The 19,658-nt window shown below is 42.5% G+C and overlaps 1 protein-coding gene across 2 annotated transcripts in view; it reads left to right on the top strand.

Annotated features, from left to right (window-relative positions):
• CILK1 (ciliogenesis associated kinase 1) overlaps positions 1-15,114 on the top strand; it is a 34,832-nt gene extending 19,718 nt beyond the window's left edge. The window contains exons 5-13 of one of the 2 annotated variants that reach the window (XM_069487801.1): positions 1,179-1,311; positions 1,985-2,156; positions 4,247-4,414; positions 6,896-7,216; positions 8,685-8,875; positions 8,994-9,142; positions 11,486-11,614; positions 14,077-14,199; positions 14,803-15,114. In XM_069487801.1, the coding sequence (XP_069343902.1) occupies positions 1,179-1,311; positions 1,985-2,156; positions 4,247-4,414; positions 6,896-7,216; positions 8,685-8,875; positions 8,994-9,142; positions 11,486-11,614; positions 14,077-14,199; positions 14,803-14,957 (1,541 nt within the window). In that variant the 3' untranslated portion in view covers positions 14,958-15,114. Of the gene's footprint in view, positions 1-1,178; positions 1,312-1,984; positions 2,157-4,246; positions 4,415-6,895; positions 7,238-8,684; positions 8,876-8,993; positions 9,143-11,485; positions 11,615-14,076; positions 14,200-14,802 lie in introns of both variants that reach the window. The other variant, XM_069487800.1, reaches the window with a different exon arrangement.
• Positions 15,115-19,658: the final 4,544 nt, after the last annotated feature.

The raw sequence follows: 19,658 nt of genomic DNA, 5'->3' as shown, positions 1-19,658 counted from the left end.
AGCATTTCAAATTGCCAGATGAGGGGCGCTCAACCTGTAATGACAGCACATAAATGACAGCACCAGCAGCATCAGAATTGTATTTCCAGTTTGGTGTCCTTTTGAGATTTAGAGTCATGTTGAATGATGTCTGTATTGGTGGACACCCTCAGTAAATGGCGGTTTGGGGTTTTCAGAGGCATATATTGCCGATCACTGGGTGTTTGAGTGCACTTGGAAGATTGCCGTGTTGGTCGTTTCCTGCCTGCCCCTCCAGAGCTCTGCTGTAGCTGAGACAGGCTTCCCATGTGATGAGTTATCTTTGCCTCTCACCATGTGAGCTGCAGATGTTCCTCTGTGCTTCTTCATTAGACAAAGTAATAAGCACTTAACATTTAAACATATGTTGCAACACACCAGAATCTCAGACAGGAGGTCAGATTCATAAATACCTTGTATCTTTAAATAAAATTATAATTGTGTTTCTGCTGTGGTATGAACTCTCAATTCCTATAAGACTATTGTCTTTTAAAATGGTTTTAATCTCAAATTCTTTCTGGCTGACCCGGGCAGAGTAGGAATGATCTTTTTCCTTTGAGTGACAGCTTCTTTTTGCAAGTTATCACAGGCCATAACCAAGTTTTGATATTTTCAAAGAAGTTTTCTCTCTTATGAATGAAGTCCTGAGAGAAGTTCAAAGGACTCTACATTATCCATGGGATGAATGTGTAGAGTCTTTGGTGCCATGCCAGAATCCTTTTATTTATTTATTTATTTATTTATTTTTTGAGACAGAGTCTCGCTCTGTTGCCCGGGCTAGAGTGCCATGGCGTCAGCCTAGCTCACAGCAACCTCCAACTCCTGGGCTCAAGCGATCCTCCTGCCTCAGCCTCCCCAGTAGCTGGGACTACAGGCACGAGCCACCATGCCCGGCTAATTTTTTCTATATGATTTTAGTTGTCCAGCTAGTTTCTTTCTATTTTTAGTAGAGATGGGGATCTCACTCTTGCTCAGGCTGGTCTCGAACTCCTGAGCTCAAAGGATCCTCCCACCTTAGCCTCCCAGAGTGCTAGGATTACAAGCATGAGCCACAGAATACTTTTTAAGTTATAGCTATCATGAAAAGAGCAATGCAGCTGCAAACAGTAATGCAGAAACAAACTTGCATTTGGATTCCTTCCTCTCTACTGTTTCTGCAGGCTTCTTCCATCGGGACTTAAAGCCTGAGAACCTCCTCTGTATGGGACCAGAACTTGTAAAAATTGCAGACTTTGGATTGGCCCGAGAAATCCGATCAAGACCTCCATACACAGACTACGTATCTACCAGATGGTGAATACTGTTTTTCTCAAAAGTACTTAATTACACTTCTTCAAAAAGATACCATTAGACCGAGGATAATATTAAAGTCACAAATATTTACTTTTCACTAAGAGAAACAGTGCAGTCTGCAACACATATTTGTAGGTGTGTTGGCATTGTATGAGGTTGAAAGCTTGTGTTGTAAATCATGTTGAAAAGAATCCCATTGTGCTTTTCCATAATATAAATAAGATTTTATATGTAGGCCTTTCTGAGGATGGTTTCCCCAAAGAGTTATATAAAAGATTCTCCAAAAGACCTGTCTGAAAATCATCTAATTGCTATTGTAAAAACTTTCAGACCCTAGGAATTTGATTGGAGCAGTTTGCCATGACCAAGAAGTAGACCACACACAAGTTTCTCTCTCTCTCTTTCTCTGTCCCTCTCCCTAATTCTCACTCTCTTTGCATTTCTTGGAGATGCTGTAGAGAAGACTCCTGCAGGGAAATGCTCAGTAGAAAATACAGTGCAGTAGAGAATCACTACTTTTTCACAGTAGCCATGCCAAGTCCTCACAAGCCCATGTACCACAGTGATCTAGAGAGAAAACAGAGAGATACAAACTTTCTCATCGAGAATTGTTATGCCATTTGATTTCTGACCAGTGGAAGCAATAGCTAGTGGTTAACCTTTGTCTCCCCAGGTACAGGGCTCCAGAAGTGCTCCTGAGGTCTACCAACTACAGCTCCCCCATTGACGTCTGGGCTGTGGGCTGCATCATGGCAGAAGTCTACACCCTCAGGCCGCTCTTCCCTGGGGCCAGTGAAATTGACACGATATTCAAAATTTGCCAAGTGTTGGGGACACCGAAAAAGGTAATGATAGGGAACAAAGGCCTGTGGGCCAAAGCCAGCAGCTTCCCCTGTCCCCTCCCCTCCAGCCATCCGCGACACGGGCACCGTGGAGCACCTGTCCCTTCTAGAACCTTTCTCTTGACTTCAGTCATTCTCCACTGCCCACGTGCTCAGACATGGCCAGCTTCTCTTCCTCCTGCTCTTAAGTGTGAAACCTGTCACAGCTCCCTCTGCTTTGCACTGCATCGTCTCACCTCCCGTGTAGAGCTTCCCTATTTCCATGGCTACAACACTTCTGTCTGTTCAGAAGTCTCCTCAGTGTAATCTGTAGCCTTAGCCTCCCTCCCTTGGAACTCCGTTCACAGATTGGCATCATCACCTCGAGCTCAACACGTCTGAAACAGATGGCTCTTTGTCTGCCACCCACCAGTTCCCTTCTCTCCTTTCCCTTTCTGTGTGTGGTCCTGTCCTCACCCCAGAGCCCCAGCCTGGAGGCTGAGTTTTCGGCTTTACCTTCTCCCTTTCTCTTGCTCCCCTTCCCTTTATCCAAGCAGTTGGTCAGTAAATCCTGCTGAATATCACTGTATTACGTCTCACGTGCCTCTAGTCCCTTCAAGTTCACTGCTGCCATCACAGACGGCCGTGATTGCCTTGCCTGTGTCTGAGGGTACCTTCTCAGTCTTTCCGCCTTTCAGTCTTTTCCTTCCAGCTGGTCAGTCAGTGGCCAGATCCAGCCTTCTAAAGAACAGCTCTGGTACTGTCCTCCTCTCCCAAAATATCCGTCGACTCCCCATTGCCCAGCCCCCTTGACTCCTGAGTCTGTTCCCCACTGTGTCCCCACACGCTTCCCGGCTGTGTGCCCTGGAGTGCCCCCACCTCTGCGCTCTGCACACACCCCCTCACCTGAGTGAGTGTCTCTCACATGGCCAAATCCTGCTCTTCTTCCGAGGTCCCAAACTATCTCCCTCCTACTGTTTCTCCAACGTCCTCTCCATCTTCAGCTGTGTCCTGTGTTACTAATATAATTGCTTGTAGACATATCAGTTTCCTGCACCACAAGCTCAGTCAGGGCAAGGATTTGTCTTGTGTTTGCTTTGCCAGATTCCAGCTCCATTGCTGATACAAACTAGACCCTCAACATTTTTTAAAAATTATTTGAACAAATCATCAATGCCACCTCTTCAAGGTTTCTCGAGTCACCCGCTGAAATCTCTCCCTCCTCTGCATGTCTGTATCTATACCTCTCTTGTGGGCTTTGTCACTTTTTACTCTGTATTATTGTGTTTTTTTTTTTTTTTTTTTTTTTTTTTTATAAATGTCCTATTTTCTCTTTTAAGGACAGTGATATCCCTAAGGGCAGGATTTACATTGGATTATTTTTGGATGTCCAACAGCACTAAGCATATAGTAGGCAGTTCAGAACTATCTAAGTGAATGAATGATACAAGCTATACACAATGCCACGTGGCTTTTAAAAAGGTGAGGGGAAGCAGTTACATTAGGGTGTATCTTATAAAATAGTAGAGTGTCAGAACTGGAAGGCACCTTGGCCATTTGTTCAGGACTTTCCATCATTCCAACATTCAGGGTCGCATATATGAACCATGAAAAAGTGGCGGGCTTGACACTGGGTGAAAAGCTTTCTTTACTGCTGGTCTTCTCAGCACATATGCTTTGAATCAAGCTGGAAGTATAGTAATATGTAGGGTTTCATGAATTTATTTGACCGGGAACAAGGTGTTTTGTTTTGTCTCCCCCCAACCCCAAAATATTTCATTAGCAGTTTTCAAAACCTCTGTCTCATGGACCACAGTTGTAGAAATATTAATTTGGTTCAATCCCAAAATCTCAGGAGATAAACTAGCTTATGTAAAGGTTATAAAATAAGTTGGGGACAAATGCAGTGTCCTTTGTACTGTTCTGCAGATTTCCTGTCCTTCTTAGTCTCTTCATGGACACAACCGTGGGTCTCAGCACACTCAGTGCCACGGCGGTGCTTGCAGGCGGGGCAACCACGTGGTCACCCTTCCATTTGGGGTACACATGTCAGAATCCAAACTCGTGTCACAGCGGTTGGCTGAGCAAGATTCTCTGTCATTTCCTTCTTGCAGACCGACTGGCCTGAAGGCTACCAACTATCAAGTGCTATGAACTTCCGCTGGCCCCAGTGTGTACCCAATAACTTAAAGACCTTGATTCCCAACGCTAGCAGTGAAGCCATTCAGCTCCTGAGGGACATGCTGCAGTGGGATCCCAAGAAACGACCAACAGCTAGTCAGGTTTTCTTCCATTTTCTTCTGTTTGATGCATTTCTTATGAAGTTCACATCTAACTCTGAATAATTTCTATCAATTGCATGGGAAATATTTTATTTCAGTACTGCGGGTGAGAAATAGTATTCAGTACCACTGATGGTGTACTTTATATAAGGTATAAGAACTTGAAATAGTTTGAAACATACTGCGTATAGTTAAAGTAGTTAAGGTTTAATGTAGTTGCTTTGAAAATCAGCATATAATTCGCATGATACATCACCATATACATGAAAATGAAAATGAACAGATATTTCTATCTGTCTTTGGAGAATGTTTTCAAATATATTGTCTATGAATTAAAAGTATGTAGTATTTTGTTTTTAAGCCAGTACTTGTTAAAAGGCAACTTCCTACCTTGTAAAGTTCTACTCACTCATTTTACCTCTGACACAGAGAGGTTGACAGATGAGATCCAGCTAGGATAATAACTGCAATTACATTTTATGGCACTTTACAGTTTGCAAATGCCTTAGTACATTTTATGTGATTTTTAACCCAATGAAGACTCCATGAGATAGGCATTATTGTTTTCACTTCTGCGAGAAAATTGAATCTCAGAAAGTTTAAGCGATTTGCCCTAATCTATCCTCCGGTAACTAGTAGATACAGTGTAACCAACTACAATTCAACCAACTCACCTGCAATGTAAAGTCAGGTCTGCTAACATCATACCTCCTACTTTCTCATTCCACCCTCCCCCAGGCCACTTTGACTTAGATTATGAAATGCACCTGAAAGAGAAGGAACCTTGACCATTTGTTCAGGAAAGTCACAAAGTGGTAATGCTATGAGCTCTTACGCTCACATGCCTCCTGCAAACCTCCTCTTGCTTTAGTTGTGTCTGGCCTCTTCTCAACTTGTCTCATTGACAATTACATTGCTCAGAGGAGCAAATAAATGGCCAATTCTAATCAGAGAAGATTTGGCTGAGCAAAAGTGATGGGGATAGCTTAAGGAAGTGTCAATGTGATAAAGAATTTGTGATAGCTGGAGAGATGATAGTTGGAGGAATAATTAAGGAGTTCAGAAACATAGTTTTCCAAAGGCTCAAAGAAGAAAGAGCCATGATTTAGTGCCATAAAACTCTGGAAGGCTCAAGTGGTTTGGAAAGCTCTCAAAGTGCACTTCTGGCAGTGAGATTCACAGATGGTTTCAGGGCAGAGAGGAGGCATTTTGATAAACCCAGTTTTTTAAATGATACATGCAAGAGATGAAAAGGAAAAGATTCTGTAACATGGAACTAAGACAGGAATATGTGCTTTTAAGAATAGTATCAGAAAAGTTAAAAATACACCCAAAATCCGTTGAGAATTACAATGCCTACGGAGAAGGCTTTCAAGTAGATGCCTGAGTCTGGAATATCCACATTATTTGCCCCGTGTCTATACTTACCTATAATCATTACAGAAGTTTATAACCATCTTCCAGCCTCATTAAGAAAAATTATGTTCAAGGCCTTTCATTCAAGAAGACAAGGGAAAACAAGGAATCTTTCAGAAAGAATTGGAAACTCCCGAACTTTAAGATTTAAAAAACTCGGCCGGGCGCGGTGGCTCACGCCTGTAATCCTAGCACTCTGGGAGGCCGAGGCGGGCGGATTGTTTGAGCTCAGGAGTTCAAGACCAGCCTGAGCAAGAGCGAGACCCCATCTCTACTAAAAATAGAAAGAAATTATATGAACAGTTAAAAATATATATATATATAAAAAAAAAATTAGCCAGGCATGGTGGCGCATGCCTGTAGTCCCACCTACTCGGGAGGCTGAGGCAGTAGGATTGCTTGAGCCCAGGAGTTTGAGGTTGCTGTGAGCTAAGCTGACGCCACAGCACTGTAGTCCAGGCAACAGAGCGAGACTCTGTCTCAAAAAAAAAAAAAAAAAAGATTTAAAAAACTCGATTATCCAGAACAACCGACAAGGTTTAGTTGTTAGTTGTTCTTGATAGGGAAGCTTTAACTATACCGTGTATTACACCCTTGGCACTTCTGGGGTAAAAATGTATATGCCTGCTCATTTTGTAAAGTTGATTCTTCAGAGTCCTTCAGGATCATGTTTGGCTCTTTCAATTTTATATTAGTTTTTTCTCTCTCTACGGAATGAGGAAGTAGGTTTAGAAGGGTCAGATATGTTTAAGACACATAGCACATGAGCTACAAAACCAGGATCTGTGTTGAGCCATGATGTTTTCCAGAAGTAGTGTAGGTAGCAGCATTGTAACTAGATACTTTATCCAAGTAAGTTAAAGTGTTGCAACCAGAGCATGTATTTTATGGTATCTTAGTTGAGGAAAATTACAAGGGGTGTTGCAAATTCAGGATGCTGTTTTAACAGGTGGGTTGGGCTAAGAAACTGTAGTAACCTGGTCACGTGAAATATAGCCCAGTGATCACAATGGTATTAACTTTCCTGATTGGACTTTTCTCCTAAAGCCGTCTTTGTCATTTCAGGCACTTCGATATCCTTACTTCCAGGTTGGCCACCCACTGGGTAGCACCACACAGAGCCTTCAGGATTCAGGAAAAACACACAAAGACGTCCTGGAAAAGGCAGGCCCACCTCCTCATATTAAGCCAGCCCCTCCTGCCCAGCCCCCGCCCAAGCCACACATGCGGCTTTCTGCACGACAGCATCAAGCCAGCCAGCCCCCTCAGCATCTCGTGTGCCCCTACAAAGCAGAGGCCTCCAGGACAGATCACCCGAGCCAGCTCCAGGAGGACAAGCCCAGCCCGCTGCTTTTCCCGTCCGTCCACAACAAGAACCCTCAGCCGGTGAGCAGCCAGGGTTCACGAGTCAGCTTTGTGTCTGGCGTGTTCCTCTTCCAACCCCACTTCCTGGGTGAAACATTTTCCTTCTCAATATACGAGGTCTAATTATGTTAGCTTTATCTTTGCAACTGCATGGAATTGTGAAAAGACCCTTGGCTCTGGAACTAAAGATCCAAATTCAGGTTCTGGCTCTGCCTCTTTACTGATGGTGCAGCCCCTGGGGAGCTGCAATGGGGAGGTGGTCGCGAGCTGGACTCTGCAGCAAGATCGCCAAGGTCTCAAACCTCAGCTCTGCTGTGGGACAGCTCGATGCCCTGTGCACACCCCTGCTCTCTCTGCTCCTCATTTTCTCATCTATAAAATAAGGATTATAATAGCACCTACCTGAAACGATTGTTTTGAGGACTAAATGAGTTAATACCTGAAAAGAATTTAGAATAGTACCTAGCACACCTAGTTAGAACTCAGTAAATGTTAGTCATTGTTATTATGAATCCCTGCGGACTCAGTTTCCTCATCTGTAAAATGAAGATCATAATGCATATCTTGCCTGCCAGACAGGGTTGTTCATGAGGATCAAAGGCCATGATGCCTGTGAAGATGCGTTGAAAATAACAAAGTACCACACTAATATTTGTAGAGCGCTATTCATATGAATGCCGTTAACGCTGGGTTATTATCTGAGCTCAGACCTTTCTTCTCCTCTTGCCCTGGTTTTCAAAAGGAAACCATGAGTGTTGGACTCAATAAAATGATCATCTGACAAGGGAGTCTAGCCTTCGTTAGCTTTGTAATGCTGTCTGAAGAGTCTGACTTTCTAACAACTCTATGCAAAAGTAGCACTTTTCCTGTCAACTCGTATTTGCTGAGTACTGGCTCCCAACTAGCACGACGTGAGATGGCCATAGGTTGCAAGGATGGTCTCACCAGCCTGTTCACTTTATTCTAGCCCATGATTCGGAAGTGGTGTGTGCTTGCAAGTTTTCTGCTGTAGCTAATTCTCTAGTTGAGAGATAGTATCCAGGTCTACTGAGAAGGCAAAGAAGGCATTATTTGCATTGTTTTCTGTAAAAGAGCAGGCTGGCTGACATCTGAGCCAGGATTTCTTACATCTCTGTTTATAACAGTGGAAATCGTGTTAACTCGTCAAGGGAGGAGGCCTGAATGAGAATCCAGCCACCTTCTAGTACGTGAGAAGGATCTTAAATTTCTTTTTTTAAATCCTTATTTTATACAACTTAGTGTCCTGAATGGATGACGATCCATGTAGTGTGTGCAGGGTAGGTGAGGCCGAAGGTCTGGGAATGTGTCTTCCACGATTGCCTTTCCAGATAGGCAGTGCATTTTGGGGAACGTTGTGCTCTAGAATCCTCCTTCTCAAAACAGGGGAAATTCAGAATGAGGGTTACTCATGGATTAGCTTTGTTAATGACAAGCCCTGCTTTTTCCTCCCCTCTGCTTATATACACAGAAGATCCTTGCTGGCCTAGAGCACAAAAATGGTGAGATCAAACCAAAGAGCAGGAGAAGGTGGGGTCTAATTTCCAGGTCATCAAAGGATTCTGAAGACTGGGCTGACCTGGAGGACTTCGATTTCAGTCCATCCCTCAGCAGGATTGACCTGAAAAACAAGAAGAGACAGAGCGATGACGCTCTCTGCAGGCAAGTGCGCTGCTTGTATCTGTGAACAGGCTGGATGTGGGATGCGTGAGACCGTCTGCACCATCTGATGGTGCCCTGTCCCCCTCGTGCTGACCTGAGCCACGTTCTCTTGATTCAGATTTGAGAGCGTTTTGGACCTGAAGCCCTCTGAGCCCGTGGGCACAGGAAGTAGCGCCCCGACCCAGACTTCACATCAGCGGCGGGACACGCCAACCCTGAGGTCCGCAGCCAAGCAGCACTACTTGAAGCACTCCCGATACTTGCCTGGTAATATACATGTCTTGCCTTTACGTTGATTGTTGGTAAGAAATCTTGTCCTTGGAATCACATATTCACAAAGATTCTGTTTTAGAAGGCAAGTCCTTGGGGGCTTTTCTTCAGAACTGGTGGGAGCATCATAGAAATATTTGCTGAAGCCCAGGCCTTACATTTTTATCTTTTATAGTCCCCTAAGATAAGAAATTTGGTCTAAGAAACTGGATCAGCCCCCGGGGAGGGAGGAAGTGGTAAGAGTGAGGCAGCAGGTCGGACGCCCTCCGCCAGCCCAGAGTCGGAGCCGTTGCCAGCCAGGAAGGCGGGGTGGGAGCTTAGTCATACCAGCCAGGCAGTACTAAGTGTCAGCACTGTAGTTTGGTGGGTACCCAAGCCTTTCTCTGTATTCTCCATATTCCAAGCTTATGGCATTCGCCAATCATTCATTCACAAATTCATTTGTCAATAAATACGTGTTTAAGTATCTACTGTGTGCAACAAAACAACCAAGCAGGGCCACTGGGTTGCACAATGCCAGGGAGCCCCTGCATGTTGCAGGCTACACGGTGGCTTTCTACAGCAGCCCTGCAGACACATCCTCGCCCCACACAGCTGGTAGCCAGTGGTGGCAGAGAGACTCCAACCTAGAGACCAGCAGTAATCACAGATGGTGATAGGGTCATCAGGAAAGGCCTTTCTGAGGAAGCGACTCAGCTGAGCCCCAAAGAATGAGGAGGAACCAAATATGCAGGGAACTGAGGAAAAAGCACACCAGGTAGAGGAAACAGCAAGTGCAAAGGCCCAGAGGCAGGAAAGGGCTCAGACTCTGAGAGGAGCAGCAGAGGCCAGTGTGGCCAGAGCATAGTAATGTAGTAAGAGAAGAGGTGATGTAGTATGTAGTACGAGGCAGCTTTGGGGAGCTTGTGAGAAGTTTAGATTTTATTTCATGAGCAGTGGGAAGTTCACGAAGGGTTTTTCTTTTTTTCTTTTTTTTGGAGACAGAGTCTTGCTCTGTTGCCCAGGCTAGAGTGCCATGGCATCAGCCTAGCTCATAGCAACCTCAAATTCCTGGGCTCAAGCAATCCTTCTGCCTCAGCCTCCCAAGTAGCTGGGACTACAAGCATGCGCCACCATGCCTGGCTAATTTTTTTTTTTTTTGTATATATACTTTTAGCTGTCCAAATCATTTCTTTCTATTTTTAGTAGAGATGGGGTCTTGCTCTTGCTCAGGCTGGTCTCAAACTCCTGACCTTGAGCGATCCTCCTGCCTCGGCCTCCCAGAGTGCTAGGATTACAAGCATGAGCCACTGTACCTGGCCCACGAAGGGTTTTAATTGGAGGAGTGATGTGGTTTTATCTACATCTGTGTGCACAGTAGGTGAGGGGCCAGCAGGCTGTAGCTGTCTTCCAGGTGAGGAGAGTGGTGGCAGGGCTGGGGCTATGGTCAGAAGGGAGGGACAGGGCTGGGAATGTCAGGCCCTCCTGATGCATGAAATTCCTCGCCCTCTAGTTGGGAATAGGGCTTCTAAACACCGTCAGTCTCCATCAGGATTGACACTGTGGTCTTAGAAGAGTGGCTTGACAGTTCCCAGGATGACCTGGAGGAAGAGTGAGCAGATGACAGGTATAGAGTGATCCAGGTGCGAGGGGAGCGAGGACGCAAACTACAGCAACCCCGGGCAGTAAGGAGCAGCGAGTGTATCGAAGAGTTATATCTCTTTGTCTCTAGGGGAAGAAGGAGAAGGATAAAAGAGGAATTCAGACTTTCAGTTCGGAAAAATAGTTGCAGTGCCTCTGGGAACACGAGCAGTCTAGAGGGACAGTGGTCTGTCTTGAGGTCAAGGTGGTGGAGGTCGAGGCCATGGTCTGGGAGGCCTTGGATGTGAAGGCGCAGTGTCAGTGAGAGTTGTTGGTACCGACCAGAGTCATCAGCATGTGGTGACAGCAATGGTCCAGATCAGGTGAGAAGATGGAACCTCAGGGGACAGAAGACGCAGAAAAGGAGCAGAAGGCTGCAGGGCTGGGGGAGGGGTGGGGAAGAAGCTGTTAGGGTGACTGAAGGAAAGTGGTTTGTGAAAGGGGAAGATTAGAATGTCCAGGAGCACTGAAGCCCAGGACAGCACCAGAGGGTCAAGACGTGGGACGGATCTGTTGGTACAAGCGTTAGAGGCCTCTTTCGGGCACCCACAAGTGAGACAACATCTTTCCTCTGCCATCTGTCAGTTGACATCATCACCGTCAGTTTTTGCTTTGGTTATTGCACCATAGTTTTTGACAAAGTGAATGCTGCATTCATTTCTAGTCTGGTGCAAGACTAAATATGTATTTTGGATTTTAAAATCATTTCTTCTCTATTAGGAATAAATATAAGAAATGGAATACTCTCGAATTCAGGCAAGGACTTTACTCCACCTAATCCATGGTCTAGTTCTGGTTTGTCTGGAAAATCTTCAGGGACAGTATCAGTAATCAGCAAAATAAATTCAGGTGAGTAATGGTTTTTAGCTCCTGACACACAAAAAGCAAATCCCCCGGACGGGGCAAGGTGGGTACAGAGAGCCGGGGATGAGCTGTAGCAGCACCAGGGCCTTTGTGGTGTGAAAGCCCAGGCGTCTGTTCCAGCCCTGCCCTCCTCTCTCTCGGCAGCAGGACCCGGGGACCCAGCCAGTTCCCAGGGGGATCTGCTCTCAAGAGTGGCCGGAGAGTTTAGTCGTCCCTGGCTCAAGGGAAAAACAAAAAGAACTTTGCAGACTCCTACCAAGCCTGATGTCTGAGGCCCTGGCTGTGGCGGGCAGTCTCCTTCTGCAGTGGTGTCAACCTTGGCTGCATCTGCCTTGTTCCACGTCGTTTTCACCCACACAGACAGCACCTGCTGTGTGCTGTCTCCCCTCCCACATTGCTGGGTGCACGTCTGGGCTCTACTTCTTTCTGCCTTCATCCATTAGGTGTTTGTTTATTTTAAGGAAAACAAAAAAGAAAGCAATAATATATTAACACTCATGTATCCACCACCCAGCATAAGACATCAAACTTCACAAATACTCATGAAGCCCAGTGTCTAGACCTTTCCCTCCCTCTCTTCCCTCCCCCAGCCTTCCACCTCAGTATGATTTGAGTGTTGATCATTCCCAGGCACTTTTTTGTTTTTTGATTTCAAAATATTAAGGGGATGCAAATGTTTTCGTTACATGGATGCCTTTTGTAATGCTTAAGTCAGGATTTTAGTGTGCCCAACACCTGAATGGTGTTTAGTGTTCATTGTGCCCGATAGATAAGTTTTTGCCTCTCCCCCCTCCCCTTCTTGATTTCCAATGACCTTTACATCTCTTTGTGCCCATGTGCGCCCATCAATTAGCTGCCAATTATTAGTGAGAACATGTGGTGGTGGTTTTTCCATTCCTGAGATGCTTCACTTAGGATAATGGTCTCCAGTTCCAGCGTGCACTTTTTAAAGATGTGTATGAAATTCATAGTGTGGTTTTGCATGTTTTGAAATTTATATGAACATAATGCTAGATTGCCAGTTCACTCATTATAATAAATATTTGTGTAGCAAGTATACAAATATATATGTTATATAACATACAATATATAACTATACAATACTATAATTTATTATTTATACTAGACCATAATTTATTCCTTCTCTTCTTGACAAGCACATAAGTTGTTTGCAACTTTTGCTATTAGGTTGCTGAAATGTGCTTTATTGTACGTACTCTCTTGTGCACATGTGCAAGGGTTTCTCTGAGTGTATTAACTAGGAGTAAACATTTTGGGTTAAAGGGTGTGCCATCTTCAACTTTACAGATATTGCCAAATTGCTCTCCGGCAGGGTGTGGGAGTTGTACTACATCCTTGATGCCACTTGGTACTGTCAAGACTAAAATGTGTGTTAATCTGATGTGTGTGAAATGGTATCTTACTGTGATTTAAACTTGCATGTCCTATTTACTAATGAGGTTCATCATCTTTTCTTGTGTTTATTGGCTATACGTTTTTCCCTTTTGTGGCTTACTCGTTTAAATTCTTTTCCCATATTTCTTCATCCACTAAAGTACAAAATGCACCCCAGCTGACCAACACAGCTCCTCACACATGCATTCCAGACCACGTTTCCCACTCTGCCTGCAGCAGCTGCCCAGAATGCTCTGTGGTGTGTAGACAAGTAACTCGATCACTTACCACCTTTTCCTAATGGTAGAACTTCTATTTGTATAATGGACAATAATGGCATTCTTCACTATCCATGTGTATCTGTAAGCATCGTAGGTGTTCATTCACACATCCAGTATTAACTGATTACCCGCTATATGCAAGGCATTCCATTAATGTCCCTGAACGCAAAGATGAGTAGCATACAGTCCCTGCCCTTAAAGCACTCTCAAACGGAAATGACATAAAAAGTGAATATATTTAATATTTTAAAATAATGGTTAGATTTTCCTGATTATGGATGAGAATATTTACTATATAATTATTTGGAATAGCTAAATACTTTAAGATAACTTGTGCATTGATCAATAAGAAATGGTTAAATGAATTGTGGTTTAGCTATACTCTAGGATTTGCATATACTGACTGACATGGTAGGATAACTGTTCTATATTGTGGAGTGAAAAAAGCAAATGTCAGAACAGGCTAAAGCTGCTTTTACAAAAAATAAAGAAAAGTTTCAAATTTCCCTCTTTTTTAGATTAACAAATACACAACCTTCTATTTTGGTTGCTGTCTATAGGAGCAGCACTGTGTTTGCCCTTCCTGATCTTTCTGACGGTGTGGCATGGTGGAATGTTCTGCTCAGAATTCACTGTTTTTATCATAATTCTTTTTTTCCCCCCTAAAAGTAAAAACTTAATTCCGTATTGCTCAGCACTGCTATCCTTTAACACTGTTGGTGTCCTGTGTACATGTCTTTGTAGTAATGAGCTTTTGCTTTTGCAAATCAGTTGGTTCCAGCTCTACAAGTTCTAGTGGACTGACTGGAAACTATATCCCTTCCTTTCTGAAAAAAGAAATCGGTTCTGCTATGCAGAGGGTACACCTGGCACCTATTCCAAATCCTTCCCCTGGTAAGTTCTATTTCAGATTATTCATGAATTGATTCAACAAATAGTTATTGAACAACACAGCTGCTTTGTGCCAGGCGTGTTGTAGGCCTGGGGTCCACCAGCGAATGAGACAGAACTCCCTACCCTCAGGGAACTTGCACTCTGCAGAAAATAAATGAACCAAATAAGTACTATATAGCATATAGTAAGTCAGTTGCTTACTGATAGCGCTAAGGAGAAAAATAAAGCAGGCAGGAAGTAGGGTTGGGGCAGTTGGAGCATGGGGTGCAGATCACAATTTCAGATAGGGTAGCCAGAGAAGAAGAGCTCACCGCAAAAGAATTGTTGAGTAAAGCCCTGAAGGATGTCATTGAGCAAGCACGCAATATGAGTGACACTATTCCAGACATGGAATTCATATGTGCACGGGCTTTGAGGCAGAACAGGCATGGCAAATTCAAGGAATAGCACAGAGGCCAGAGGACAGTAGTGGCACGAGAGGGCATAGCAAGATGAGGTCAGGGGTGACAAGAGGCCTGATGGCATGAGGACCTGCAGCAGGTCACTGTAAGCATGCTGTCATTGACTCTGAGCAATGTGGCCAGCCTTCTTCTGTCATTGCAGGTTATTCTTCCCTGAAGGCCATGAGACCTCATCCTGGGCGACCTTTTTTCCACACCCAGCCTAGAAGCACTCCTGGGTTGATACCACGGCCTTCAGCCGCCCAGCCAGTGCACGGCCGGACAGACTGGGCTTCCAAGTACGTGTCTCGGCGATGACTGACATCTTGGCAATGAAGCCCTTCGCAGGGAGCAGCAGGACACTTTCCGCAGCCCACCGGTGTTTTACCTGCAAGAAACGTGCAGAGGGTATAAAAGCAAACCAACGCTTTATAGTTACTCTTCTGAACTAAGACATTTCAATATTTTTTTTTAAAGTTTTTTTTTAAATATTGTTTTGAATGCAATACCCTTTTTTTGTATAAAATTATTTTATTCTAAAACTGGGTCCCATTATTTTCTTAAACAACAGCATTTTGTATATATGGATTATGTTTTAACATTTTATACAGTCAACTTTGTAATGGACTTTTTAAAGATTAATTGATTTTCCTTTGGGGTTCCAGATAATATTTTATACAGATTTTGAAAAATGTAATAATATTAATGCAGTATTGCAACAAGGGTGCAATTGAAGGCTGTGCGATACAGAGAATTATTTACTCCGTGTGTGGATATTTGTAAAGTGGTTAAATTTTAAATGTGGCTCATTAGGTCCGTCCTTCAGGCTTTCTTGGACTGACGTTAGAACAGTGATTCTCTACTTTTCTTAAAATCATGTCAAAGGTTTGATTTTTTTTATACCATTGTGCTGTTCTAAAAGTACCATTATGTAACTTTGTTTTATTTTTGCTCCCCAGACGAAAGAACTCTAAGCAAATATTTTTTGAAATTTTTACAGCACCCTTAAATGTGGTTGTAGATATCAAATGAAACCAAACTTAATCGTGCTATGCCACCACATTCTATTTTCTTCCATTTTTGAAATCAAATTGTGTAAGTACCTGTAAAAGGAGAGACTTTCACATCAAAAGGTTCTCAACAGTTCTCAACATAAAAGTTAACACAGTCAATGAAACTTCTATCCCCGCCAAGACACATGACCAAAAAACTAAGCAACAGAAGGTTTTCGATTATAATAACTGAAATGGAATTTTATATTCAGTTCAGTTTCTCAGGCCTGGTTAGAACAGCCAGTGACTAACCTTCTGTCCTAGCCAAATTCTCAGGACAATTTGGGGAGCAGAGAAGAGTTATGGCAGAGATTCCACTTACCTAGGAAGCCACGGTTGCCTGATGGTAGTATCCCTAGCATGCCACATTTGAACTCCTAACCCTGGTGTAGTTTCTTTCAAGAGTGAGAACTCTATTTGTTGGGCAGAGGCTGTTCCATTGAGAGGAATGTTTACAGCAATTTTGAAAATGACAAAGCTAGTTTGGAGACAGAAAAAGAAAAAAGGTCCACTCTCATCCATCTCTGTATGACACTTTTGCCCTTACCGGGAAGGTCACCACCAGTGAACACAATGTGATCTCAATTAGTGTATTGACTCGTTCTGCCAGGGCTCAAAGTACTCCCTCTTGGTTCCAGGTTCCAGGAGGCAGCAAGTTGAACCATATGAAATGATCATTTTTGTAGGTTAAAGTGGTGGGTTAAATGGATATAGGCACTTTCACATGGTTCAATTTAATGAGTTGGTAAATGATTGCTTATATTGATAATATGTTGTAGCCTGAATAAATTACTCTGGTTTCCAAAGGGTCTTAACCTAAAATCAGGGAGTAATGTATGTTTTGGAGATTCTGACTCAAAAACATACTTGACCAAGCATTATGATCCCTAGGGGCATGAGATAAGCACAGGATGGATGTGGATTTGATAGGTCATATTTTCCTGTTACCAAGCTGGCGGCAAAGCTTCAGAAAATATGTATGCAAGCACAACTTGAAGCTGAATTCAATTCTGTATTATATTCTCAATTCATTACCTAACGCATCAGAAAATGTGTTTTCAGAGATGAGTCCTTTACTATGAGGTTACTATTTATTTTCCTTTTGTATATTATATATAAAAAGTAAATTAATCTTTAACCTTGCCAGAAAGCTGGTTTTAAATTGTAAATATCCCTTAGAAAAGCAAACACATCGTTTAATATCATATTCTTGGTACTCTAGCTTATGTTAAGGTCATTACAGTTTTTCTAATGAAAAAGCTACTTACCTGGTTATTACACATTGTAAAATTGTTTTTCTAATATTTCGTAGGGCTCAACTTCAGAAAATACTTTACTTTCTTCTTCCTTTTACTCTTTCCTTTGTTTACCAGCAAACAACTTCCCCTGGGAAGCCAAACATGTTTATTCATATGAAAATCAAGTAGTTGAGAAAACTAGAAAGACTGAAAAAAACAGCCTAAATTCTAAAGAACTAGCAAAATCCTTTGAAATACTTTTCCCTCCTGGAATGGGTAAAGGACAAATTGTGTGTACAAGCTATGTACTATTGAAGGGAATGGTGACCATTTTTTAAGTGAAAATAAAATGCTACCTATCACATATATTTTTAGTTATTATAGAATTACAAAATGTAATGTAAGACACCAACCGGAATGATAAGTTTAACAGTTATCTATCTGTGACCGTACCTCATTGACAGGCAGAAAGCTTTCTGGGCCTCAGGAAATGGTACAGGGTTGGGTCTCATTCAATGCCCAAAGGTTCAGTGACCCTGGTGTGCCTCAGCCAGGGCAAGCACAGCAGGGACAACTGCATTTGCGTAAAAGCTACTCTGGGCACGATTGTTCATTTTACAATAAAATTCCATTAATTACCAAGCCCTCATCCAGCTCATGTATGATAGGATTTATGAAGGAAGAAAATTGATTTTTAAACAATTTTTTAGACACATTTCTTGCTTTAGAGGACTATACACATCTAATAAAGTGACACTGTGTCATCTTCTGGAGTTACCAAAAATTGAATACAATCAAGGCAACATAAGATAAGAATTTTTTTGTTAAAAAGTGCAAATACAGGTACTGTCGGAGTTAATGGGCACCATGTTTTCTCATGAAGTAGCTTTTCCCTACCATCAAGCCATTGTTTTGTGCCATTTAGGAGAGGGAAAAAGGGAATTTAGGCTCTCCATTTCAACTCAGTGTGTGACCAAAAGCAATATGTTTATAAGAAAATGTTTGACATACTAATTATGTCATTTTAAGCATACAGTAGCAATGTGTTTGTTAAATGTCTGTGGTTTCTTTTTAGAATTAATTTTTATAGTTTCCAACCAAATGTACTGTACTTTCATATAATTTATTGTGAGGACCTTCTCATGGAAACCATTAAGAAGACAAACTGGAGGCAAATATCACATTAATCTGTATTATCAGGTTCTTACAGACACTGTGCTAATGTGAATTTAAAATGACCTGAACAAAGTCTTCTGATCTCAGATATCTCAACACAGATAGCAGTTTAGTCACCTGATTGGATTACAATGGAGTAACTGATGATATATTTATTTATAAAGCAAATATTCATAATGATAAGATAGGAGGACAGAAAACTACTTAAGCAAGACCCTTCTGAAATAAAATGTTGCTTTTTGAATAGTTTGTCCTAAGGTGTTTAAAAATGTTAACTTTATGTAAAGAAAATTCTGCTCCGAATAAAGTTGCAGTTTAAGAAAAGTTGATTGGAGTGTTCTGTTTTTGTTTTCATGTTCTTCCATTAATATTTCCTAATTTTCATACATTATTTCATATGGAACTTTGCTGTTTTACAATTTCTTAATGCTTGTATGGGTGAACCCCTAAATGTGCCTCTCACCGTCAGAACACAGCAACCTTACTGTGTAATCGTGGGCATTTGTCTAACTTACTGGCATCATGCTGGGCACTCTCTGCCCCTTCAGAAGACCCGAAGAAGTTTCAAGCTCTCCGTCATTCTTCCTGGTAAGAAAACCTGCCGTTAGAATAGAGTCTGACACTGGTCACTTACAGCTAAGGCTGAATTTAATGTAAGCCAATTGTTTCCCTCTTCTCTTAAACTGAGATTCGAAGCTCTTGATTTTTGTTCAAGCAATTTTAGCGATGTCTGAGTGGACAGGTGAAGAGTTAAGGCTGAAAGGACTTCCCAGGGCCTCTGAAAGTATATCAGGTAGGTAGGCAGGTGGGTACATAGATAAATAGGATGAGTGAGACTGTCCCAGACCCAGGGCAACTCCAAGGGTCCCCAAGAACAGGATGATTTCGGGGCCTTCCAAGGAATAAAATCGTGTTGGGGTCCCTGTCATAGGGTGGCAGAATTATTATAACAGGATCTTTCATTTCTCCACAAGGCTGTGTAATAATAGAGTCTTATGACACTACCTCAGTTATTCTCTCAGGTGAACAAGGCTGCTAGGATGATGTTGCCCCTATTTATAAGGTTAACATCTGAAATTGCCATTTTTGAAGGTTAAAATAGTAAGATATCAGCAATTTGATGATTCAATCAATTAGAATTAAGGAAATAGAGATAAGTGCTTGTTTTAAATGTTTGATAAAAAAAACTGTCACAAAAGACTATAAAAACCACAACCTTGCACAAAGGCTTTACACAAAAATTGCTGGCATCAGCAGCACAATTCACAATAGCAAAGATGTGGAAACAACCCAAATGCCCATCAATACATGATTGGATTAGTAAGCTGTGGTATATGTATACCATGGAATATTACTCAGCTATAAGGAATGATGAAGATACGACATCTCTATGGTTCTCCTGGAGAGAGTTGGAGCCCATTATATTAAGTGAAGTATCCCAAGAATGGAAAAACAAGCATCACATGTACTCACCAGAAAATTGGTTTCCCTGATCATCACCTAAATACAATCTGGGAACGACACCAATTGGATATCAGACTGAGGTGGGGGGT

This window comes from Eulemur rufifrons, chromosome 15, assembly GCF_041146395.1.
Source record: "Eulemur rufifrons isolate Redbay chromosome 15, OSU_ERuf_1, whole genome shotgun sequence".
Classification (NCBI taxonomy): domain Eukaryota; kingdom Metazoa; phylum Chordata; class Mammalia; order Primates; family Lemuridae; genus Eulemur; species Eulemur rufifrons.
Note: the sequence above shows the minus strand (reverse complement) of the source record. Positions and strands in the feature narration are given on the sequence as shown.